The sequence below is a fragment of the Suncus etruscus genome, chromosome 4 (genome assembly GCF_024139225.1).
Source record: "Suncus etruscus isolate mSunEtr1 chromosome 4, mSunEtr1.pri.cur, whole genome shotgun sequence".
In the NCBI taxonomy this organism is placed as follows: domain Eukaryota; kingdom Metazoa; phylum Chordata; class Mammalia; order Eulipotyphla; family Soricidae; genus Suncus; species Suncus etruscus.
In genome coordinates, this window is record NC_064851.1 from 103,324,722 (window position 1) to 103,351,408 (window position 26,687).

General features: G+C 47.0%; 1 protein-coding gene across 3 annotated transcripts in view; it reads right to left on the reverse strand.

Annotated features, from left to right (window-relative positions):
* Nucleotides 1–3,178: 3,178 nt before the first annotated feature.
* Nucleotides 3,179–26,687, reverse strand: part of HMBOX1 (homeobox containing 1) — a 165,199-nt gene continuing 141,690 nt past the window's right edge. The window contains exons 7-11 of one of the 3 annotated variants that reach the window (XM_049771120.1): nt 9,535–9,617; nt 7,780–7,875; nt 6,186–6,280; nt 5,981–6,052; nt 3,179–4,503 (exon numbers count right to left, since the gene is read on the reverse strand). In XM_049771120.1, the coding sequence (XP_049627077.1) occupies nt 4,366–4,503; nt 5,981–6,052; nt 6,186–6,280; nt 7,780–7,875; nt 9,535–9,617 (484 nt within the window). In that variant the 3' untranslated portion in view covers nt 3,179–4,365. The remainder of the gene's footprint in view (nt 4,504–5,980; nt 6,053–6,185; nt 6,281–7,779; nt 7,876–9,534; nt 9,618–26,687) is intronic. The other 2 variants (XM_049771122.1, XM_049771121.1) reach the window with 2 other exon arrangements.

Genomic DNA, 26,687 nt, shown 5'->3' on the forward strand with positions numbered 1-26,687 from the left:
GAAGTGGGCCAGCACGGGGGTCCTTGTGGCACTGATTTGGACACTAAAAAGGAAGGGGTGCAAGGTGCTGGGGGGGGGGGCAGGTCTTGCTGGAATGGAACTGATTTGCACCCTGGGGTGTCACAGAAGGATTCTGGGGGCAGGAATCAGGAGGTCCACTAGTTGCTTGAGGAAGGGGGAGTTGCAACCCAAACTCAGGCACCCTCATATCCACGAGGGTTTGGGGTGGCAGCCAAGCCTCTCTCTTGTTCTTCCCCTCTGGAGGACTGAAGACGAGGTACAGAAATGGGGCTATTCTGCTCTCATTGCTATCTCTGCCCAGCTGTATGTCATTCCCACATGAGAGAAAGGCCCTACGCACACCCAAGAGCCTTCTCTTGGGTGAACTAGGGAGCAGGCAGCACAGCGTGATGGCCCAGGGGGGCCCCTGTGCAGGGCGGCTGAATGTGTCTTGCCAATCAGCAGCAAGGCAGGGACAGACTAGGAGCACCAAGTGGGTTAACACTCCTGCTTTGCTCTTGAGTGGGTTCAGTGGTAGCTGGTCCCAGCAGCAAGGCACAAAACAGGAGTGTTGGACAGGCAAGTTCCCCAGTTCCCCTGTCATGCCTCACCCCTGCCCCCAGACATCACCAGAAACAGCTATTCAGAACAACCAAGTTTACTTGGGAGGGGGCGGGTGATCCTGACCCTCAAAAACACACACAAAAAAATAAAGTTGGGCTCAGTCGAGCAGTAGTGGGAGTGGCTGCCTCACCACAGCCCCAGGATACAGCAGGAAAAAAAAGACTCCATGTATCACAGAGACAACAGGGTCAAAGTGACCATGTGGACCTCTGGCTGGAATCATAAAGATGAAACGGAAAAATATGCCAGGCACAGGGCGGGCCGGGACCCCCCCCCCCAATGCACGGGAACCCCAGTTCAGGGCCCCACCAGGCAGGGAGAAATTATTGCCTAAGAATCTGTTGCAACTCATCTGGGTTTGCAAGGACAGCAGCGGGTCTCAACTAACACAGACCAAAGCCATAAAAAGAGGAGGGGTGGGGAGGAAAGAGAGAGAGAGAGAGACAGACAGACAGGCAAGCTTGAGGTTCACATTTCCAGGATGGGGTGAACATCGGGGTAAGGACAGCCCATCCGGTGCCCTGAGGGCAGGCTGGCACAGACAGGTTCATGGTCCTCAGAAAGGGAAGGAACTTGGGAGCGTCTGTGGGGCATTAAGATGAGCACAGTCCACAGGCAGCGGGAGGTGGTTCTGGTCACTGAGCACTTCAAGGTTGGGAACAAGACAGGGCCGCCAAGGCCCAAGCTCCGCTGAGACCACCCAGGACACAGCTCGGCAGTGGATGGCACGAGAGGGCACAGGGGGGCGAGCAGGGCACGGCCCTCCCAGGCTGCAGCCCAGCGACAGGCCCTGGCAGGGAAGCAGAAACCACACTGGCTCGGTTTTGTCCGAGACCCAGGGAAAAGGCTGTGTCTTAGGAGAGGTGGACAGTTGCCCAGGGACCAGGTCACTGCACCGGAAGCTCTTTAGAAATTAAAAACCGGGGCCTGGAGAGATAGCTCAGCGGCGTTTGCCTTGCAAGCAGCCAATCCAGGACCAAAGGTGGTTGGTTCGAATCCCGGTGTCCCATATGGTCCCCCGTGCCTGCCAGGAGCTATTTCTGAGCAGACAGCCAGGAGTAACCCCTGAGCACCGCCGGGTGTGGCCCAAAAACCAAAAAAAAAAAAAAAAAAAAAAAGAAATTAAAAACCAAACAGAGAAGACGAGAGGACCTGGGGGCGAGGGACCAGCCTCTGAGACAAGACCTGGGGCCTGGAGCAAGAAGCACAACAAAGCGAGGAAAGAGGTGCCCACACCCCGCTGACATATATGGGGGTGGGGGTGAGCCCAGACCAGCTAACACCAGCTCCGGAATGGGTAAAACAGTATCCACCAACCACAGAAACTCAGGTTAGACAGAGGAATTTCCTGTGTCCTATGGAAGCACCCAGGGCTGAACCGGGGTCAGGCAGAAAACCAAGAGCTTAAATGTCCAGCTCTCCCGCCCAAAAAAGAAGGAATTTCTTATTGGCGAGAAAGCAAAAGGTTCTACTAAGGCAGTGGTTCCTTCCTCAGTCTGCCCCCCAACCTGAGTGCACAAGGTGCTTCTTTTTCTCTCTGGCCTCGCCTCCCTGCGCCCCTTTATTCTCTGAAGCTGCTTCCTCCAAGGTCTTCAAAACAACGAACCTCCTCTGACAATGATCCTCCATCCCTTTAGAAACTGCAGCTGTTTCTAACAGTCTTTCAAAAGACCAGTGAGAACAAATGAGGCAGCAATCCCACCCGAAAGAAGCTATCAATTATAATAATCTCCGCACAATACATCATGGATGTGGCTTGTCACACTGTGGGGTTTTTTTTTTTTGTTTGTTTGTTGTTGATTTTTTTCTTTCTTTCTACTTTTGATTCCACAGAGAAGCTGATAAAATTCAACCGCAACAGAAAGAAAGATCCAATGTTACATGTCTGCTAAGCCATGTTAAAAAAAAAAAAAAAAGGAAAAAGACACTCTAATTGAAATAAAAAAATGTGAAAGAAAAAAAAAAAGAAGCCAAACACACACCAAGAAAGGAAATGAGCAGGGGTCATTCCTGAGAATAACAAGTGCTCCCCTTGAATTGGTTGGTTCAAGTAATATAGTAGAGAGAAGAGGGGCGGTAAGTCCCCCCCACCAAAATCCACGGAGCAGAGCGTGTAGAGCCTTCCTTGGCCCCACGGCCCATACCGCCCTGGCCCCGCGCAAGGATGGGATAAGAACCCGATGGAAGATCGAATTCCTACGAGGATTTCACATCAAACACATTTGGGGTATGAAGAGAAGGAATGGGATGGTACCTCCCTGCGATTCCCCAAACTCTGCTCGGATAACAGGTACAGACTGAGGCCAGGTCTGCGGCCACCTCCATGCTCTCCTGTGCACCAGGCTCCTAGCTGCATAGGCAGGAGAGAGGCCCACCCAGGCCAGAGTGTCACCGACTCAGTGCCACCCCTGCCCGTCACGCGAGGCCCAGAGATTGTATTTTCTTGGATGCATGAAGAGTTCATCATTTTGCTACTGGGACAGGGTGACTTTGCAACACAAGTTCGCTGTTTGGTATTTCCGAGTTCTCAAAACACAAAGAAAAAAATAAAAAGGAAAAGGAAAAAAGATTTATCAAATATAAATATTTTTCCAAAGTAACAAAAGTGCTACATATGTGATCAAGGGAAAACATTAGTTACTGCCGCTGAAAAGAGGTTATGCTGCACTGGGCGACCACATCATCTATTATCAATATGGCTTCCAATTATTAAATAACTTGCCGGTAGCAAGAGAACGGTCCAGACCTCTGAAGGATGGAGGAGAAACCCAATCGCTCAATGGCGCCGCCCTGTGGCAGCTTGCGGACCCGCCGTGGCTTTACCTGCTCATCTGTCTTCACAGTGTGCTGGGGGCCAATGAGCCCGGTGGCTGGGGCAGCTTCAGGGACCCAGAGATGGAGCCTCACTGGGCCCAGCGCGGCTCTGCCCTGGACACCAGACTCCTTTGGCTCCGATGCTGCTCAAGCTGGGTTTTGTTTCGGGGGGGGGGGGGCCTCGGGGGGCAGTTTTCATGTTTTTGTCACTTCCGTTTGCTGTTTTCCCACCACGGTCCCATCGACTTTTTCCAAGGCAGTTATCTGACCAACTCAGTCACAAGATGGCGCGAGGGGCCATCAGAGAAACAGGGTGGAGAGAGGCACCGGCTTCCTGCAGCTGCACTCAAGGCTCCCTGGCCCTCAGGGTATCTGTTGGCCAGGCTGGGCCACGCTACCTCAGCTTGGAGCCTGTCGAGTCTTGGGGGAGGAAGAGAGTCTGACTAGTGTTTCGACCATCCATGGGTACCCACGGTTTCACACAGAGCCTACAAAGAGTGGAGAATGAGGGCAAGACCTCACCTACCTGGAAGCACTTCCTTGGAATGCTAAGAACAGAGCAGAACAATCCTATGGCCTTGAGGGGCCGGGAGAGGGCAGTCCGGTGGGCGGTGGGTGGGTGGATTGGTTGTCTGGCGGGTTGGTTGGCAGTTTGGTTGGTTGGTGGGATGGTTGGTTGGTTGGTTGGTTGGTTGTTAGGTTGGCTGGTTGGTGGGTTGGTTGGATATCATGTACTGGGGGGTTAATACTGAGAGAATATGCAAAGGCTTGAGGGCACCATGCCAGCTTCACAGAACAAGGCCCTAACGGCTAACTGACATACAAGAAACTGCAGGTTATACTGGAAGAACACGTGTGAAGGAGGGGGGAATCTGCTAAGGTGCTACATCTACACTACGGCAATTTCCCGGGCTCCGCCCTCCTGCCTCAGTCGTCGTCCAGGGCCTCTGTCTTGATCTCGTTGGCTCCTTGCCGGGCCAAGGCCAAGATGGTGTGGTTGACTGCCGCCATTTCCACCGCCAAGGAGATGGGGTCTTGGTGGTCGCTATGGCTAGTACTGTCGTCCTAGAGGTGCAGGAACAGAGAAACACTGGGGCTCAGTGTGCTGACAAGGTCCATCCAGCTCAAAGTAGGGTGGGGGAACATGCTGACTTTCGGGGGGTGGGGACACGCAGAAGGGTGGAGGGAGCATACAGGAGAGAGGGGAAGGGGACTCATGACAGAGGAGAGGTGACGTGTATTTAAACAGACACTGAATAGAGATAAATCCAGAGACTCCATTGGTATTTTTAGTATCCAAAAAGGGCACTAAAAAAGGATTAAAAAAACCATTTAAAATTGGGGTGCCGGGAGGGGGTGGGCTCTATTGGTGGTACTCAGGAACCAGATGTGGTGCCAGGGATCAAACAGGAGCCTTCACCCCTGCACTAGTTCTCTGCTCCTTAAAAATTGTTTTTATTGTGGCTCAAAATTATTTTTTTTTTTTAAGAATTATATTTATTGTGGCTGGAGCAATAGCACAGCAGTAGGGAGTCTGCCTTGCTGTGGCTGACCAGGACAAGCCTGGGTTTGATTCCTGTTATCCCATATGGTCTCCTGAACCTTCCAGGAGCAATTTATGAGCTTAAAGCCAGGAGTAATCCTTGAGTGCTGTTGGGTGTCGCCCCCCCCCCAATTATATTTATTTTGTTTTGTTTTTGTTATAGCCAGCAGTGCTCAGAGGTTACTCCTGGTTTTGTGCTCAGGGATCATTCTTTGCTGTGCTCAGAGGTACACACAGAACGCCGAGGATCAAAACTGTATCAGCTGCATGCCAGGCAGCTGTCCCTGTTGTATGATCATTCTGACCCAGTGGCCAAGAATATGACCCCACGATGAAGGTTAGTCCTGGTCCTTTCTTGCTGGGGGGCACAGACCAAAATCTGACTCTAGATTTCCTGATAAGCAGGTGCGAAGGGAACAAAACGGGGAGGGGTATGGAGAGATAGCACAGCGGTAGGGCATGTGCCTTGCATGTGGCCAACCTAAGACAGGCCTAAGTGTGATTCCCAGCATCCCATATGGTCCCCCAAGCATGCCAGGAGTGATTTCTGAGCAGAGAGCCAGGAGCAATTTGAGTGCTGCCAGGTGTGGCCCCAAAAAAAGAACAAAATGGGGGCCGAGTGATACCACAGTGATAAGGCATTTGCCCTGCATATGGCCAACCTGGGTTCGATTCCCAGCATTCCGTAGGGTCCTTCAAGCCTGCCAGAAATGATTCTGAGCACAGAGCCAGGAGTAACCCCTTGAGCATAGATGTGGCCAAAACAAAAGAAAAACAGCCATGCCTCCCACCCCCGCTGAGCTGTGGAATTATCCCATCCAGTGGCTGCCAGGTGAGCAAGTCTCCCCCAAGCAGTGCAGGCGGTGCCCTGGAGGAGGAGACGTGCATGGGAGAGGGGGAACAGGGCATGTGCCCGGGGCGGGCCCTGCGCGTGTGGGGTGCGTGCGCGGTGAGGGTGGAACCTGCTTGTCTGGGTCAGGGCCTCCTCTCTTCTTCTACCTTCTCTGCTTCTCTGCCTCCCTCTGAGCTGCGTCCCTCCTCCTCCTCCCCAGGGCGCACTTGCCAAGCATCCTGTGGTGGGGCAATAAATCCATGGGGGTAAGAGGCAGCAGCCCTGTGGTCACCCACATCCCCCCACCCCGTGACAACGAAGGTCTGGGCAGCTCCCCTTGCTTGGCCCAAACAGCAAAAGGCGTCGCCTCACCTGCTCCGAGTAGTCGTTGCCGTCCACGTCGTCGCTGTTGGAATGGCCGCCGGGGCTCTGCACGTCGATACCGTGGCTCTCCAGGATTGCTGCTTCTTCGAGAAAAGCAGATGGGCCCTAAGTCACCCGCCACAGTGGCGTGGTGGCCGCGCCCCCCAAGACCGCTACTGCTTCCGGAAAAGCAGACAGGGCCCAAGTCACCTGCCACAGGCGGTTCACAAGTTTCCCACCACAGCAGTGACTGTGTGGCACAAACTGGGACAGAACAAAGCAAGAACCAAGATTCCTCTACATTTTCATTTCTTTCTTTGCGGGCCCACTCTCCAAAGGTGTTTCGGAGACTCAGGAATACCATCCACAATTCCCTACCAACTGCCCTGCCGCTGGTTTTGTTTGTTTGTTTGTTTTGCGGGGGAGGGGGGTATTCTCCAGGACTAGAGGCAAACCAAGACAGAGGTCTCAACCACTGTCCTGCCTTCCTCCATCCCATGTATTTTCTTTCTTTCCAATGCAGGTGGTAGAGGGACTCAAAGGCACCACAGCTGCTTTGGATCAGAGTCCATCTTGCGTTTCGAGTGGCCCATTGGACCTGGCTGTCATAAATATCAATTAAGTCAAGGGTCCTCCTGGCTGGGGGATTGAGGAAGCATGTCAGGGTTGGCATGAATCAGAGATATAAAACAGTGTTCAAAGTTCAAAACTAATCCCCCATCTCAAGCCCGCCAATTCACGTTTCTTAAATGCTTTTTCAAAATATAAAAGGTCTTTTGTTTCCTATATATATATATTTTTTGCCGTTGTTTTGTCTTTTTGGGCTACGCCTAGAGTTGTGCAAAGCTGACTCATGGCTCTGTGCCCAGGAATCGCTTCTAGCAGGCTCAGTGGACCATATAGGGTGTCAGGGATAGAACCTAAGGTCAGCCGTGTGCAAGGCAAGCACCTTATCCACTGTGCTATTGTTCCAACCCTCTTTGGCTGTATTTCTTTTTTTTTTTTTTCTTTATTTAAACATCTTGATTTTTGGCTGTATTTCTAATCTATTCAAAGGCCCTTTCATTCCAATCTGTCTCATCAATGTTCCTCACCATCTCCATCATGGTTTGACAGTAAGAAAACCCACAGCAAAGGACTGACTCCCCCTCGGGGCCCTCCCACAGGACAACACGTCAGTTCTATAGCTAAAGCAGGACAACAGAGGAGCTTTGGGTATAACCTGTACTGCAACATGAATAGTGTAAAGCTTGCTGACTTTAGGGAACTAAAATGACAGTGAAGTAAAAACTCAAGGTGGAGCTCGAGTGGTGGCACAGCAGTAGGGCATTTGTCTTGCATGTGCTAACCTAGGATGAACCACGGTTTGATCCCCCGGCATTCTATATAGTCCCCCAAGCCAGGAGCGATTTCTGAGCACATAGCCAGAAGTAACCCCGGAGTGTCACAAGGGGTGGCCCCAAAACCAAAACCAAAAAATACAAAAAAAAAAAAGAAAAAAGAAAAAACTCAAGGGCAGTTCTGGTTGGGGTTACAGAGTCAGCATTCAATCTATGACATCATGCCAAGTCCCCCTCAAATAAGCGGCCTCGCGATACATTACCAATGTTTGCTCTCCTCTTGATCTCCTTCCGCCTGTTGGCGAACCAGTTATAGACCTTCAGGGAAGTTACTCGTTCTAGATCGGAGAGTTTTTTGCCTGTGGAAACATGCAATATAATTGCCACCATTTATATCAAGCTAGTTTGTGCCTGTTTTTTGGTTTTTGGGCCTCACCCAGTGGCACTCAAGCATTACTCCTGGCAGGCTTGAGGGACCATATAAAATATCAGGGATTGAACCGGGATCAAGCCATGTGCAAGGCAAATGCCCTCCCTATCCATTGAGCTATTGCTCCAGCCCCCATATCAGACTACTTTGTTTTTTTGTTTTTGGGTCACACAGTGGTGCTCAGCGGTTATTCCTCGCTCTATGCATAGAAATCTCTCCTGGCAGGCTCGGTGAACCATATGGGATGCTGCAGATTGAACCTGGATCTGTCCCAGGTGGGGCATGTGCAAGGCTATGCCTTGCCATTGTACTATCTCTCCAGCCCTGTATCAAGCTAGTTTAAAGCAAGATATTCTTCTTTATTAAACTTCTTGGGACTACATTTTTTTCCCCCAGAATATTTTTCTTTTTTTTAAAGCACTATCACCTAGCACTTCGGATACTCAAATATTATTGAAAACCACATACATAAATGTACAAATTGCAATAAACATGGTAAGGCTTCGATTCAGAAAGCCACATGATATATTTTAATATTCCAGGGCTCAAGACTTGGCTGTGTGGGAGTAAAGACAGTGTGAGAAAGGGCCATTTCATTAATGTCATCCTAGAGAAATGTTGACATCAAGTTGACTTTACCCACTAAAATGCACTTCCTGTTCTCTTGAGCCACAGGGCATTGACCAGTTTTTCTCCAAGGCCAGAGGAGACTCAGGTGATAGTATTGACTGCAACTCTGCTGGCTCACACACTATTTGTTCAGCTGCATTTTAGATTTCTTCTTCTCTGCTGTTAAAAGTGACCTTTATTTTGATGTGAGGGACACTGTTGTGGGGCCCAGTCTTGGAGCTATCTCCCTGGCCTCTCAAATGTGATTTCATTTTTTGGAGGGGGAGTTTTGAGAGATCCTTGACTAAGCTCAGGGCTTCCTCCTGGCTCTATGGCCAGGGATCATTCCTGGAGGTGCTCTGAGGACCATATGTGATGCCAGGGATGGAGCCTGGGCCCGATATATGCAAGGCAAGTGCCTTACTCTACTATTTCTTCAGTCCAATTGTTTTTGGTTGATACTATCATTTTGGATTTTAAAAAACACTACATTCTTTTTTTTTTTTTTTTTTTTTTTGGTTTTTGGGTCACACCCGGCATTGCTCAGGGGTTACTCCTGGCTGTCTGCTCAGAAATAGCTCCTGGCAGGCACGGAGGACCATATGGGACACCGGGATTCGAACCAACCACCTTTGGTCCTGGATCGGCTGCTTGCAAGGCAAACACCTCTGTGCTATCTCTCCGGGCCCAACACTACATTCTTAAGGAAAATAAATTTATTGAAGGCCTCCTACCTTTAATTTTCACTCTCTCAATTTTTAAAAATTATTTGCATTTTATGGGGAGGGTCATACCAGCAGTGCCAGGGAATTACCTCCTGTGGAGGGGTGGAGGACCATGTAGTAGCAGAAGTCAAAGCCAGGCACACCGCATGCCAGATCTCTCCACTCCCCTGCCCTCTCTCACCCTCTCCTTTTCTCCTTTTCTTTCTCCCTCCCTTTCTCCTTCTCCCTAGAGAAAGCCAGCAGTGGTCCCTTACCTGGTTTCTGTATAACAGCATTGCAGGCATTGGCGATTTCTTCTCTCTTTGCTTCATCTGGATACTGGTTCTCATTGAAGTAACTGCAGAGGCAACCAATTAAGACATAAATTTGATTTTTTTTTTTTTAAGGAAAGTGATAACATACATTCTCAAGAAAGGAGAAAAATAAAGTCCTTCCTATGCTGTGCAGCATTACAGCATCTGATCCAGGCGCCAGGGTGGTGGCGGTGGTAGAAACAGTCCCTCTGTGCTGTCCCAAGTGGGAACCATGCATTGTTCTGAACTGTGGCCATTTGAAAGAGCAATATGTGACAGGAAATGACTTTACAGAGCCATGATCAAAGCCAGGCCTCAGGACCAGAGAGATAGCACAGTGGTGGGGCGTTTGCCTTGTACAATCCAGGTGGTTTGAATCTCGGCATCCCATATGGTCCCCTGTGCCTGCCAGGAGTGATTTCTGAGCCCAGAGCCAGGAGTAACCTCTGAGCATTGCTGGGAGTGACCAAAAACAAACAAACAAACAAACAAACAATTCAAAGCCAGGCCTCAAGACAAATGTTCTCCCTACTGGCCCAGGAAGTGATGTTTTCATTTGATTGAGCCTTAGCAGAGGCAAGTGAAAATAGCTACTACCGAGTGAAAAAATAACTGAGAAAAAAATAACACATAACAAAATTAACGAGTGGCTATGGTGCAGGATTGCCCAGGTCTGGTCACCATTGTGCTTCACCAGAGTCCTGGGCAGCAAAGTTACTGGCCCAAAGATATGAGTGGACATTCTGGTATGGACCAATGCGGGGTCACTGTGCATGTCACATCACTCACAGTGGCAAAATCTACCTGATGACCCAGCAGAGGGGAGCAGACATGGCTATCTATGCTGCACAGCTCTTAATGGAAGGGCCAGGAAGGAAGGTCAGCTGGAGTAATGTCTGTGATGAATTCCGACAGAAGCAGAATAATGCGATGCAGAAATGTCATTATGGAACAGGAAGACTCCTCCTGTCCATGAACAGAGGACGCAGAGTGCAGAAAACAAGGGATATTGGATGGGGACTCTAGGAGGAAGAAAAGTTGGCCCTTTTCCTCTGCCCTTCCCCACCCATTAGATGAGCAGGTATTTCTTCCAAGAAATAGTGCATCAGGACTGACCTGTATTGAACTCCCCTTCCCCGTTACCAGACCTCACGGTGCTCTAGAAGGTGACTTTGCTATCAGTCGTGAGTCCCAAGTTTTGGGGGTGCTTTGCACTGGGAAAGTGAAGATGAGAAAGTGGCCCCATTCCAAATCTAGCACAACTCATCTATGCAGGGAGTGGCCCCATCCTGCCTTTCTGCACAGGTAGAAATGGCCCCCTAAGAAACTCAGGGGATCAATGTTTCCTCAAGGCCCAGCACCAGGTCCCAGACTTCAGTGCTGCTGCCTCCTAACAATTGGACCTTTCCTAAGGCACGGTCACTCAGTGTCACGTCACGGTATCGATCTGAATTTAATGCAGCTCCAATTTCCAGAATCATTTTTCCCAGGATACAGAGGAGGGAACCAAGGACCCCCACTTAGCACAAGCCAGGCCACAGGACTGGAGCAGAAGAGCAATGCAGAACAGTGACTTAATCAGTGGATGTAGGAAGAAGCAAATGGAAGACAGAAATGGGGGTTGTAGTCACGTCCTTAGGGGAAGCCATGAACATCAATCAAGATGAAAGACTCAAATCTCCCCACTTCACACATGGTCACTCCCAGCGCTGCATGATTTGGGGCCTAAGACAGTGTTGAGTGGAGCTCAGGGATTACTCCTGGCTCTGTGCTCAGGAACCGCTCCTGGCAGGCATAGGTACCATATGGGATGCTGGGATTCAAACCATCAATGGTCCTGAATCAGCTGCATGCAAGATAAACGCCCTATTGCTGTGCTATCTCTCCAGCCCCTCAACACAGGATTTGCTGTGGTACTTTGGAGTCACACCCAATTGAGCTCAGAAATTACTCCTGGCAAGCTTGGGGGTGGGGGGGGAGAGACTCTATGGGATGCCAGGGATTGAACCAGGTCAGCCATGAGTAGGCAAACGCGCTCCCCACTATGTTATTGCTTTGGCTACACTTAGAATTTTGTTTTGTTTTGTTTTTTTTTGGGTCACACCCGGCAGCACTAAGGGTTACTCCTGGCTCTACACTCAGAAATCGCTGCTGGCAGGCTTGGGGGATCATATGGGATGCCAGGATTCGAACCACCATTCTCCTGCATGCAAGACAAATGCCTTACTTCCATGCTTTCTCTCTGGCCCCTCCACTTAGAATGTTTTTTTTTTTTTTTATAAAGACAAAAATGAGGACAGAAATATCAACAGAAACAAAAAGGTAGGGGCCGGGCGGTGGCGCTGGAGGTAAGGTGCCTGCCTTGCCTGCGCTAGCCTAGGACGGACCGCGGTTTGATCCCCCGGCATCCCATATGGTCCCCCAAGAAGCCAGGAGCAACTTCTGAGCGCATAGCCAGGAGTAACCCCTGAGCATCACAGGGTGTGGCCCAAAAACAAAACAAAACAAAACAAAAAAAAACAAAAAGGTAGTTAAGAAGAGTGAGCCGGGCGGTGGCGCTAAAGGTAAAGTGCCTGCCTTGCCTGCGCTAGCCTTGGACGGACCGCGGTTCGATCCCCGGTGTCCCATATGGTCCCCCAAGCCAGGAGCAACTTCTGAGCACATAGCCAGGAGTAACCCCTGAGCGTTACCGGGTGTGGCCCAAAAACCAAAAAAAAAAAAAAAAAAAAAAAGAAGAGTGAGAAGATGAATCCCAAGTGTATCCCACTTTAGAGTCAGCTGAGGGGTCAGAGAATGTCCTTGTAGAAAGGAACCAAGCGATCACTTTGTCAGGCAATGACAGCCAAAAATTCAAATGAAAAGTGGCAAAATAATTTCCACAAGATGAGAAACTGTAAGCAAGCGACAAAGGGAAATGTCCTTGAAGTGCCTTCATTTCAATATAATACTAAAGTCCATCAAATCATGGCCAGAAAACTTTTTCCTTTTGTGTCACAGGGAACAGAGAAAAGACAAAGATGGACTGTCTCTAGGTCAGTGATTAAGTCATGGGAAGGAGCAGCTTTTCCTGGGCCTCAGTGCAGATGAGATCTCCAGAAGACACCCCTGAACCTGCCCACATTTTTGGAGCTCAAAATAAGTGTCCTGGATTGCCAATGGCTCTGTGATATCTGTAATGTAGAACCCATCTCACTAGTCAGACCTGAAAACACCCCCAGCAGCCAGGCCAGAGGGAAGTGTATCGGGCCGAGCACAATTTGCACCCCTCATCATCCTTGTTGGGGAACTTCAGACCTTGGTGTGAGGGAAAAGTGGGTCCTGGGAGATATAATTGGGGGAATAGAGAGGTCACCGGGAACCTAAGTCTAACGAGAAAGTGGGAAGGAACCAAGGCTAGTGACAATCAGGCCCAGTACTTGGCCTCTGTGCTGTAGACACAGTGACCCTCTGCACTATCCACAGAGAGGAAATGCACCACACTGGTCCTGGGAAGTGAGTGCTCGGAGGAGCACAGAAAGAACAAGAGAAGGGTCAGGTGGTATCACAGCTGGTGGCCTGGACATCACTGGAGAGAAAGAACCGAAAGAGGCGGGGCTGGACGGTTAGGAGGTGTGGAGTGCAGTAAGGCTCCCTTCCTCTGGTCCGGTCAATTGATAAAGAATTTGACTTAAATCCTTTCATCTCTATTGCAAAATGAATGCTAAATTGTTTTTCTTTTCTGTTTGGGGCCACACCTGGCAGTGCTCAGGGTTTACTCCTCGTTCTGTGTTTAAGGCTTACTGCTCGCTCTGCGCTCAGGGCTCACTCTTGGCTCTGTGTACAGAATCACTCCTGGCTCTGTGCTCTGGGAACCCTTTGTGGTACTGGGGATCACACCTGGGTAAACCGTGTGCAATGCAAAGTGCTGTATGTGCTGTATAATCTCTGGTCTTCCAACTATAAACTTGGAAAAAAAAAAAACCATGTTTGACATTCTCCTTCATAAAAAAACTCTCATAATAAGCTGCCATTTAAAAGTTTTATTGAGGGGCTGGAGCAATAAATAGTGTGTCTGCCTTGTCCACACTAGCCTAGGATGAACTGCAGTTCAATCCCCCAGCTTCCCATATGGTCCCTCAAGCCAGGGGCAATTTCTGAACATATAGCCAGGAGTAACCCCTGAGCGTCACCGGGTGTGGCCAAAAACAAAAACAAAAGGTTTTATTGATATTTTTTTTAAGTTTTCCTTGTGGGGGCCGGAGAAATAGCATGGAGGTAGGGCATTTGCCTTGCATTTAGAAGGATGGTGGTTCAAATCCCAGCATCCCATATTGTCCCCCAAGCCTGCCAGGAGTGATTTCTGAACATAGAGCCAGGAGTAACCAGAGTGCTGCTGGGTGTGACCCAATTAAAAAAAAAAAGTTTTCCTTGTGGGCTGGAGAGATAGCACAACTATAGAGTGACTCAGGACGAACCCTGAGTATGCCAGGAGTGATTCCTCAGTGCAGAGCCATGAGTAACCCCTGAGCACCACCAGTTTTGGCCCCCAAACAAACAACAACAACAACAAGAGTTTTTCTTGTTTTAAAAGGTGTGCTGGGATAGAACCAGGGAGTCTCAAACATGCAAGGTGAGCACGATACTTGTCCAAGATTACTACTTTCTTGATATCATAGAAGCCAAGGATGGTATATTCACCTGTGCTTTTTCCCAGCATCCCACAAGGTCCTCCAACACTGTCAGGAGCAACCCCCATCCCTGCACTGCTGGATGTGCCCCTCAACCCCAATTTATGAAAGCAAATAACTGCAAACAAAGGTCAAATTTGAGTAGGAGCCCCATTAAATAAAAAAACAAGGCAGCACCCACAGTCCCCAATACAAGTTTTTCCTCTTTCTATAGTTCCTCGTGATTCTGAAAATACAAGATAGAATTAAAAAACAAAACTGAAGGGGCCAGAGAGATAGCAAGGAGGTAGGGCATTTGTTTGCCTTTCATGAAGAAGGACAGTGGTTTGAATTCTGGCATCCCATATGGTCCTCTGAGCCTGCCAGGAGTGATTTCTGAGCATAGAGCCAGAAGTAACCCCTGAGTGCTGCCGAGTGTGACCAAAAACAAAAACAACAACAAAAAATCTGAAGAAAAAAACAAACTGAAAAGTAAAGCCACAAAATTATTATTCGCATAGAAAAAGCTAATAAATAAAGAGCATGGCTTAGAAATAATCAACTGGGGGCTGGAGAGATAGCATGGAGGTAAGGCATTTACCTTTCATGCAGAAGGTCATCGGTTCGAATCCCAGTGTCCCATCTGGTCCCCTGTGCCTGCCAGGAGCAATTTCTGAGCACGGAGCCAGGAAAAACCCCTGAGCACTGCCAGGTGTGACCCAAAAACCACAAAAAAAAAAAAAAAAAAAGAAATAATCAACTGGTTGGGCAGTACATAAAACAAGAATATTCCAGCATTTCCATGTAGAAGATGACTTGCTATGTAAAATACTAAATTTTACTCAGTTTACTGATAGGTGTAAAAATGATTTAAGAAGGGGCTGGTGCGGTGGCGCTAGAGGTAAGGTAGCCTTGCCAGCGCTAGCCTAGAACGGACCGCAGTTTGATCCCCCGGCGTCCCATATGGTCCCCCAAGCCAGGAGCGACTTCTGAGCGCATAGCCAGGAGTAATTCCTGAGTGTCACCGGGTGTGGCCCAAAAACCAAAAAAAAAAAAAAAAAAAAAAAGATTTAAGAAATGGAAAAACTCCCAACACATTTCTTGATAAGAAAGACAATGTGATTTCTCAAATCAATTTTTAATACTCCTATGTAAATTAAATTTTTCTTCTCACTTTTTCTTCTTCATAAAATGGTATGAGTCACTGATTTTAATATTTATGAAAACCAAACAAACCAGATAGAAAAGGTTAAGAATATTCTGAAAATAAATTATAATAAATGGGTCTGAGCCCTATTTTGGCAAGTATTATAGACATATAAGTAACAAAGAATTTTATAAGGAAGCAAGACAGAATCTTTAGGCTAAAGGAAAGGGAAAATTATTCTGGGAAATAAGATCAAATGAAGTTCTCTTTACAAATGTAAGTTCACCTTACAGATCCAGTTTATTGGGGCGAAATGTAAAAGTGACAGCATGAGACCGACTAAGACAATACTTCAAATGAGGAAGCATAATCTTGTATAGCAATCACAAAACAAAAAAACACGGAATTCATCTAGATTTAACTTAAAATTGTAAATAAATGCAAACATATAGGCATAAAGCTAAAATATAAATACTAGTGATTGACTAATACATATTAACATATCATGCTCAAACTTTTCCCATATAGACAGATGATAAATTCCACGAGGACAGTGTCACTTTAGCCCCCAAACTGGAAAAAGCCGGACACAACAAAGAAAACCACAGAGCGATAACTCTGATGAACACACAGCAGAAATCTTTACAAATTTCACTGAAGATTATTCTTCTAAGTTTTCCTGGAGTGAATATTATGAAGTCAATTTGTTTTGTGTCTGCTAAGGGGACAGACCGTCTGGGGTAGAAGGGGGCAGGGAAAATGGGGTCACTGGTGGAGGGAAAGTCACAGCAATGGTGGGACTGGGATTGGAACACTGAATGCCTAGAACAAATGTATTAGGAACAACTTGTAGATCATGGTGACTCAACAAACACATACATTTTAAAACATAGCAAATTAGGTCTATAGCAACACATCAGGAAAATCATTGTCACTGATCATTGTCGTTATCACTGATTATCACTGATCTCCAGAATACAAGGATGGTTTAACAGATAAACATCAATACACGTAACACCACAATGGAAAAAAAGGCATGATTTGAAAATAAAGCAGGCCTTCTCAGAGCACAAATAAAACTAGGATCCCAGAAATTATTTCTAGATAATAATTTTCTTCATTTATCTTAGTGCTTTGTGGTATTGAGCAAACAAGAGCTTTCAAAGTGTCTTTCTTATAAACAGTATAGAGCAAAACAAAGAAAAGATGCTCTATTCTTTCTTATGCACTTTTTTTTTTTTTTTTTTTTTTTTTGGTTTTTGGGCCACAACCAGCGGTGCTCAAGGGTCACTCCTGGCTGTCTGCTCAGAAATAGCTCCTGGCAGGCTCAGGGGACCATATGGGACACAGGGATTCCAACCAACCACCATTGGTCCTGGATCGGCTACTTGCAAGGCAAACACCGCTGTGCTATCTCTCCAGGCCCTCTTATGCACTTTTTAATATATATGAGCTCATTTTTAATTTTACAGACTTGCTATAAGATGACTTTTTCCAAATCAGTCTTTATAAAACTATGACTGCATGAAAAAGCTGAGCTATGAATGAGTTCTATGACAGGAGAGGTTATACAATTCCATGACTTTGCAGCTTAAAATTCTAGACTAGAAAAGCCTATGAAAGAGACCCCTGCCCCTCGTGGGAAAAAATTATTAGGGGCCTCGAGACAGATTAAAAGATTGAGATATACATAAGTCATTGAGTTCTGGAACTCCAACTCATACATGCAATAGAATCCCATTAATAATGCTCATTACAAATGAATTTTGATCTGTCAAGATAAAGATATCTGGATCAGAGCAGATCCACAGAATGAGTAAAAAGTTTTCAGCTAGAAGGGACCAGTCATTTGGCACCTTCATTCTGTAGATGAGGAAACGAACTTGACAGCTCTAGAACCAAGAGGGAACAGACTTATTCCAAATCCCAAAGCCTAGTGGGGCTTCCGGATTCAGGTCACAGGCTTATAGCCTGCTGGGGAGAACAGAGCTTCAGCAAATACAGGTAGAGCCTTGGGCCACCTTTATGAGGCAATTCTTTGTTGCAATGAATCATCTACTTAAAGTTCTGGACTGTTCATAAGTCCCGAGGAGAGAAGATGTGGCCACTTCATTGCTTAGGACCCCCCAAGGGTCCCGAGACAGAGTTATTACCTCTCGTGTGTGTGTAGGGGGGGTGAGATTGTTCTAGTAAGAAGCCAAACACATTGACCTGCTTCTTTTTTTTTTCATTTATTTTTTAATTTTTGGGTCACACCTGGTAGCGATCAGGGATTACTCCTGGCTCTGTGCTCAGAAATCGCTCCTGGCAGGCACAGGGAACCATATGGGATGCCAGATTCGAACCACCGTCTGTCCTGGATCGGCTATATGCAAAGCAAATGCCCTACCGCTGTGCTATCTCTCTGGCTCCACTGATCTGCTTTTTTTTTGGTTTTGGTTTTTGGGCCACACCCGGTGTGTGGGATTACTCCTGGCTGTCTGCTCAGAAATAGCTCCTGACAGGCACAGGGGACCATATGGGACACCGGGATTCGAACCAACCACCTTAGGTCCTGGATCAGCTGCTTGCAAGGCAAACGCCTCTGTGCTATCTCTCCGGGTCCCTGACCTGCTTCTTAACTCAAGAGCAGAGGACACTCAGACAGCAGGACTCATGCTGAAATACCTAAGCCCACATCCACAGTGCAGTTGAACTCGAAGACACTAGAAGAACAAATGTTCTTCTCCAAAGTCCTTGCACTTGTCTTGCATGTGGCCACTTCAGTCCAGGCCTGGTTGGATCCCCTGTACAGCAATATGGTGCCCACCAAGTCCTGCCTGGGGTCATACCTAAGCATAGAGCCCCTAAGCACTGCTGGGCGTGAGCAAAAAGATCATCAGTTTTCTGGGGAGATTTTCCAGTGAGCCCGTAAATGCAGGTCTCTGCTGGTATTAATATTTATAACATGATGCTTTATCATTCTGCCTCTTGGATGATTCATCTATTGGTAGGTGACTCATTTCAGATAATCCCAATATTGACTAAATTATATTTTATTTCCTTGCAAAATGGGATCCTAAACCAGTCTGAGGGGCATATGTGTGTGTAGGGGGTTGTCTCATCCTATTTCGTTGGCTCAGGGACTAGAGAAAGGAGCCCACTGTCTGGACCAAAAAGAAACTCCTGGTAATGTTTCTAAATGAGGTAGGAGATGATTTTTAATCAGTTTTAAAAACACTGTCATAACTTCTCTTTTTTGTCTATTTCTGTTTGACCAAAAAGGAACCAGGAAGTTGAATTTGCCAATTTTAAAATGCATTTGGGGACAGTTCACCCTCTTTCTGGCCGATGCAAAATGGATTGGGATAACTTTACCTGTCAATAAGTGGGGAAGTTTTGCTGTTTTTTTCCTCAAATAGTCTAATGGATTGTAATGAGGTCATGGGCCAGGCTCCTGCCATCGTAGATAAATGTCGGGAACTTTCCTCTATTTGCAGACCTAGGCGGTGAAGTTCATTATGTTCTACCCAAGTCACTCCGTCGAGGGGAGAGATGCTCTTTGAAATTCTACTTCCAGGATCTATTAAGTCAGAAGTGTCTGGTGCCTTCTCATGCTGTCCTTTCCCCAGAGCAGCAATGACATGAGGGCAGAGAGAGAGGGGACAGAAGCTTGCTGGGATGCGAGGATGACTAGGGGCTGCAGTCTGTCCCCACCATCACACACCAGAACAGACAGATTTCCAAGAATTCAACTCCAGTTCCCTGCGCAAAGTCTGTGTCTTAATGGTTTGTCTCTTGCAGGGACATTGATGGGACCATGTGAAATGGCACCGGCGCATTGACAAGTCACTTTAGGGCGATTTTAGAAGTGATTTTTGACTCAGGAAATAATTACTTATCATGTGATGGAACAGAAGGCTGCCAGCTCACAGAATCTACCAAGTCCTGTAGGCATCACCCAGAGTGCGGCCCTTGGGGCAGGGGATATGGGCAGGTTTTAGGTTTTGTTCAAGCAGGAAGGTTTTTTGTTTTGGGGCCACACCAGGCAGTGTACAGGGGTTACTTCTGTCTCTGTGCTCAGAAAATACTCCTGGTGGGCTTGGGGGACCATCTGGGTTGCTGGGGCTCAAACCCGGGTTGGCCACATGCAAGGCAAACACCCTCCACTCTGTGCTGCCGAGTGGATCCCCAGGAGAGTTGTTCTAATAGGCCATTTGTGTGAGGAGACACTGACTAGGCTGGGTTCTTGTGCAGCACCAGCAGAACCAATACCTGTGCTCACCTGCCCACATGTTCTATTACAGCCTGCTTTTACCCAAAACAAAGGCATTCCCTCAACTTTCTCTTTCCTTTTCACTTATCCCTTTGATATGTAAAAGTCTATCTAAATCTCACTCAATCTTCCCTCTCCAGGCTGAATTTGTACCGACTGGTTAATAAAAAGTTGTTTCATGGCTAAAGAAACTGTGGTACATATACACAATGGAATACTATGCAGCCATCAGGAGAGATGAAGTCATAAAATTTTCCTATATATGGATGTACATAGAATCTATTATGCTGAGTGAAGTAAGTCAGAGGGAGAGAGAAAGAGGCAGAATGGTTTCACTCATCTATGGGTTTTAAGAAAAATGAAAGACATTTTTAACAGTATCTCAGAGACAAGAGAGAAGAGGGCTGGTAGGTGCAGCTCATGACATGAAGCTCATCACATAGAGTGATGAGTGCAGTTGGAGAGATGACTACACTGAAAACAATCATAACAATGTGAATGAATGAGGGAAGTAGAAAGCCTGTCTCGAGTACAGGTGTGGAGGGGTGGGGAGGAGGGAGATCTTGGAAATTGATGGTGGGAATGTTGCACTGGTGAAGGGGGGGGTGTTCTTTACATGCTGTAATCATACAACTATAATCATATTTGTAATCACGGTGTTTAAATAAAGATAATTATAAAATAAATAAATAAAAAGTTGTTTCAGTTTTGGCTTAGCAGGTGGAGTCAGACTATGAGGTGAGAAGACAACTCGACTCCATAATTCTTTCCTGACTGGCTTGGTTTATTATTTCACACGCATGCAACCCTGCTTCAGCCCAGCTCACCTGGTCTGGGTTGGAAATACAATGCCGGGGGTGATTTCCCACCCACCCAGAAACCGGAATGCCATCAGGCCGGAGAGATAGCATGGAGATAGGGCATTTGCCTTGCATGCAGAAGGACAATGGTTCGAATTCCAGCATCCTATATGGTCCCCCGAGCCTGCCAGGAGCGATTTCTGAGCATAGAGCCAGGAGTAATCCCTGAGTGATGCCGGGTGTGACCCAAAAACCAAAAAAAAAAAAAAAAAAAGAAAAAAAAGAAACCAGAATGCCAGACCCCAGGAGACTCAAAGACTCAACTTACCACATGGGGGAAGCTCGACTCTAGCAAAGACAGAATCAAAGTGAGTTCCTAGTTGATGCACAGTAAAACAGAATCCAGCTCACCACAGATGGGATCCAAGTCTCTGTCTGAAGAGCTGTTCTCTACACTATAGCCAACGGGAAAGGGAAACCTTTGAGGAGGGAGTTTAGGGCATGCTCCGCAGTGCTCCGGGGACCAAGCAAGGCATTGAGGATGAAACCGGGGTCTAAAAGTGCTGACAAGTACTTCGTCCCTTAATTATCTCTCTGTCCCAAACACGGAGATGTCCCGCCAATAAGATTTAGAATCACTGTAGTTGTAGTAGGGATGGAAAGGAATTGTCTGAGAATACAAGAGGCCACACAGGGGCTCTCTAGCACAACGGCAGTCTCTGCTCGGCCTTTAGCCTCCATGCTCAGGAAGAAAACTAATCTTAACTTCCTCACACTGATTTTAGGTTCAGTCATCAAGTTTGTCCTGCCTCAAACCATTCCTGTAGTCTGGGCTCAGCCAACACTCCTGTCCTATCCTCTCCTCACACCATTCCTGTGGCCTCTCGCACTCCCAGAGTTTCTCTTCTGCATGTATTACTTCCTTAGTTTTTAAGGGTTAGGGGTCCCTTGTTCAGGAGTTATCCTGGCGCTGAATAGCACTCCTGAGGCACAGGCTTCTGACCCACACAGAGCAGGTGTTCAGCCCTTGGGACTAAAAGGGGACAGGCAGGACACTTTTGAGATCTTGATATGTGTTTATTGGGAGTGTCTCGGGGCCACTCCTGGCAGCACTGCTTGGGGGATGTTCCTGCTCTGTGCTCACAGCAAACCCAGCCGGATCTTACTTGGTGCTGCGATTCTTCAGGAACCCATCTGTGGCTTCTCAACAGAATGAGCCCTATAGGGTAACATCGAATCTTCCCACTTTCCTCTGAGAAAACACTGGGCACGTAGCTGTTAAGGATTAAGAACTAGAACCAATACAGAAAATGTGAATTCTTCAAGAAATGGAATGGTAGAAACCCAGATTTATTTTTAAATTCTTATTTAATATTTTCATAGTGACACTGAATAAGGGATATCTTTAGAAAACACCAATGTGCATATTTAGTATTTGACATGCACCGTGCTGGTATGAAACCACAGCACTCCAATGAGGCAATGATATTGGGTCTTATGTTTTTGCTCAGGCCTTGGGTTGCTGGGCTTGAATTAGGATCCTGTGCTGCCGTTGTGGGGCTCCAGCCCTTTGCACTGTCCTTCCTGTTCATTTTTACATTCATTAGATGCAAGTAATTGGTCTCTTCTACTGAGTCAGTTAGGACACGGACTTCAGTTTCCTAACTGCAAAATATGTTCCTAATTGCTACATTAAAAAACAAAAACAGGGCCCGGAGAGATAGCACAGTGCGTTGCCTTGCAAGCAGCCAATCCAGGACCAAAGGTGGTTGTTCGAATCCCGGTGTCCCATATGGTCCCCGGTGCCTGCCAGGAGCTATTTCTGAGCAGACAGCCAGGAGTAACCCCTGAGCAATGCTGGGTGTGGCCCAAAAACCAAAACCAAAACCAAAAACAAAAAAAACGTAGGGGCCAGAGTGATAACACAGCAGTAAGGCGGTTTGTCTTGTACGAGACCAACACAGGACAGATAATGGTTTGAGTCCCTGCATCCCATATGGTCCCTTGTGCCTGTCAGGGGTGATTTCTTAGCACAGACCCAGGAGTAACCCCTGAGCGACACTGGATGTGACCCAAAAACAAAAACAAACAACAAAAACATAAAAATATATAAACCTTGGGGCCAGAGTAAAAGGATAGTGAAAGGGTACTTGTACATGGCTGACCCAGGTTTAATCCCCAGCATCCTATAGGGTCCTCTGAGTCTGCCAGGAGTGATTCCTGCGCATAGAGCCAGGAATAATCTGACCACTGATGGTGTGGACCCAAAATAAAAAAGAACAACAATAATAAAAAACCAACTCATCTCCAAGTGGCAAATACTTCTGGAAACCAAAGTAGAAAAAATTTCCTGAAGTCAAAGAGATAGCATGGAGGTAGGGCATTTGCCTTGCATGCAGAAGGATGGTGAGTTCAAATCCTGGCATCCCATATGGTCCTCTGAGCCTGCCAGAAGTGATTTCTGGGCGTAGAGACAGGAGTAACCCCTGAGCACTGCCAAGTGTAACCCAAATACCAAAAACCGAAAGAAAAAAAAAAAAGTTTCCTGGGTGAATTCTTCAGGCCTCACAGTGGTAATTAAAGGCATTAAAAAGACAAAGGGCACAGCCCTCTGAGAATAGGAGAGAAGTTAATATCATTTGGAGACTGAGGAACACCCACAAGCGGATTCTGGGAGTCCCACAGGCCCAGGCAAGTCTCCAGTCTTTATGTTACTCACGCCCAAAACTGCCCATTGTGGATTGCACCAGGAGCCACAAGGCCCAGGCTGTACGAGGCCAAGGACCAGGAAGCGTCAGGCGATTGGGCACTGCAGGCTGGCACCACAGACTAGCACCACGGCTGTCTGGACCACGCCCCATCTGCAGTTAAATATAGGTTTTGGAACTCTTGGTGAGTTTAACCTTTTTGGCCAGGTATACACTGACAAGACACCGTCCCGGTAAGCACTGTCCAAGGCAGCCCACACCACGGGAACTCAAGGGCAGGACCTCCAGCCAACACTATCAAGACATGCTACACAGCAGATTTGGTTTTTCTATGTGGATTTTTTTTTTTTTTTTTGCAGGACTTGAAAACAGGCATTTGGTTATACATGCCTCAGGCCTACAATTCTGAAGAGAAGCTGGAGTGCAGAACATTTACAGCAGCACCACCCAATTTAGAGCCGGGATTGAATTTGTTAGCGTATCGTGTTTGGGATGCTATTTTGGCTCAGAAAGAGGAATTTTTAGCCCAAGAAACTATGTTTAGGTGCTTAAATTTAGGGGGGAAGACACATACTTGTTTAATGAGCTGAAATGTTTCGTGCTGATGTGATGGCCTAAATATTTGGGATTAATATTCAAAATTGTTTTGGAGGTTGACTACAGATGACAACGTTAGAAGCAAGTTTCCCTTCTAATGTCAGAGGGTTCTGGGCTCACAGTGATACTATTTTATACTGTTCACTGGGGAGGAACATGGGAAAGTATCAAAGAGAAACAAAGAACATATTCCAGGTGTATCCATTAATCCATCAATCCATCCATCTATCCACCCACTCCCACCTACCCATCCATCTATCAATCAACATGGGACCAGAGAGCTAGTACTGAGGTTAAGGAATTTGCTTCCTGCGGCGGAAGTTCAAGTCTCAGCACCACTACACACAGTCCTTTGAACATCCCCAGGGGTCCTCCTGAGCACAAAGCTATTCCAGGAACAGCCCCTGAGCAGTAGTTGTAGCCCAATTTCTGTTCCCTTAACAATATTAACATGCTATCGTTTTCATCACACACACACACACACACACACACACACACACACACACACACACACACACACACACACACACACAAGGGCTAATCCAGGTACTTCAGCAGTTACACAGCCAATCTGGTGAAAACAGTACCAATAACTAACAAGTATAACTAACCAATCTAGCCCAAGGCTCCTCTGTCCCCTTCTAGCAGGAGGCTGGTCCCCTTTTCTATCACCCCACGAAGATTTCCTGCTGTCTTGCATCTCACTGTCCCCCACAGCTGCTTTCTTATCTATGCCCCATCTCACCTCTTTTTCCCAAAGTTGTTTCTTTGGGCAACTCAGTTCCCTGATCCATGCCTCTTGAAGCCCTGGGGGTGGAGGGGTCTCTGCAATTTGTTATGCCTCATCAGCCCAGTGGCTGCAGGTTAAAAGGGAGGCATGGGAGGTCCCCTTCCAGGACTCTCAAACTCCTGACATATCGGACCATGGGCTCTGAAGGTGTCAAGATTCCCTGGCTTTATCATCCCTTTACTTGATTCACTCCATCTCTGGCTCTGTCTGCCCAATGACTCACTCTGTCCGAAGACTGCACCGAGTGACAGTTGAGTCTGCATGATGTGAGGGAGGGCATATTTGGGGCCAGCAATGCTCAGGGTTACTGCTGTCTGCACTCTGGAATTGCTCATGGTGGTATTCAGGGACCTTATGGGATCTCGACGATTGAACTCGAGTTGGCTACATGCAAGGCAAGCACCCACCTGCTGTACTATTTGGTCCCTAAAATCCCCATCACTTTTAAGTAAATGGAAGGTCGAAACATCTGTGAATCTGCTGCAGCGTCTGAAGGCAAAGGTTGTTCTTTAATTGAGTGGAGTTACCGCCGATGAACCAGGATTAACAAAGGCAAAGTCTATACATCAAGACAAATCAGAGTAAACCTCAATAAAAATAACATTCTTCTCAGTGAACAAGATTCGAAAGCAGGGCTCGGAAGTTACTCCACCCCTTCAGCCCTGGTGGTATTAGAAAAAGGAGAAACCGGTTGTCTTATGTGAAAATAAATATCTCTGCAATTACGTAGATTTCAAAGTCTAGTAGACTGTATAGATGATGCAATGAGTTCAGGGAAGGGAAAAAGACTAAGACAGAGGAACACAAACACACATTCACAAACACACACACTCACAAATGTATTCACAAAGACATTTGCACACTTACACACATACACATGCAGGCACAAACTCACATACATACTCATTACACACTCAGACACATGCACGAGCACACACACACACACACACACACACACACACACACACTCACTCCACTCATGAGGCACTGCAATTTGTGGTACCTAAACCTCGTTCAGGTGTGAGCCACTGGTGGCTCAGGCTGGGATGTCCGTGACCCAAGGCTGGGTCATGGTGAAAGACTAAGAATGAGGAGAATGAGAATGGGGTGTTCGCAAGAGATGGGGAGGAAAGGTACAAAGGAAGAGAAAGAGAAAGAGCACAGGAGGCAGGACATGAACCCATGGCAGATTCAAGGCCCACGAAGGGCCCACAGGCAGGAGTTGTAAACAAGAGCAACCTGTGTGTGAGCTTCTAGATATTGTTCTTACACGAAGTTAAGCACTGGAACCCAAAACTTCCTACAGACCAAGGACAGGTCTCTGAGGAGTCCCCCAGAGCTTGTGAATAGCAAAGCCAAAAATATCTGGTTCTGGTCCTGGGACTCAAGTTCACGCTCAGCCCAGAACATGCCACCTAACTGCTCAGACCAGACTGCCAGGCACTGGGGAAGCTGGGCTCAGTATAAATATGTATTCTGTGTCCATCTGAAGCATCTTCAGCTTGTTTAAACATTCTCTTGTTTAAATCATGGAGGAGTCTCAATATGAAAACTCAATTGTTTTGATCTCTGACTAACACAGGCTCTTTCTCTACATTTAATCTCAGGAAAAAAATATTTTCCTAATGGAAAAGCATTACCTCGGTGTATCTGAGTCTCTGCGTCAAAACAAGATCTTATAAACGTCAACCAAAGACAGGAGATGATTCCATTATAGTCTCCAAACTAGCTCGAACGAACATTTCCTCATTAGACCGAATCACTTCTAACATTTCAGACAGGGGAAAAAAGAAGCCAGGGTCAAATGCAAGTTTACTCCGTATCAAAGACAGTTAATAAAAATGAAACTTCAAAGTGTTCTTCCAAAATATAGCACAAAGCTCAAGTTAAAATACAAATTCTTCTCCGGTGGCTTTTCTATCCATCAGTACCGAAGCCAAGTACCAAATGAGGCCACACCCCTCAGACTAAGATCACCGGAAATTGCCCTGGAGTCTTGGGCACAGCTTATAAGAAAGAGAAAAAAAAAGTCCTTCAATTCCTGAGAACTAGTCAATGCCAGAGGTAGAAGGAAACTCCAGTTTCAAGAATCCCTGATGTGAGAGCCCATGAAAATCGTCTGTTTTTAGAACAGCTCAAAATACTTTTAATTAATCCATGTATTTCTTTTT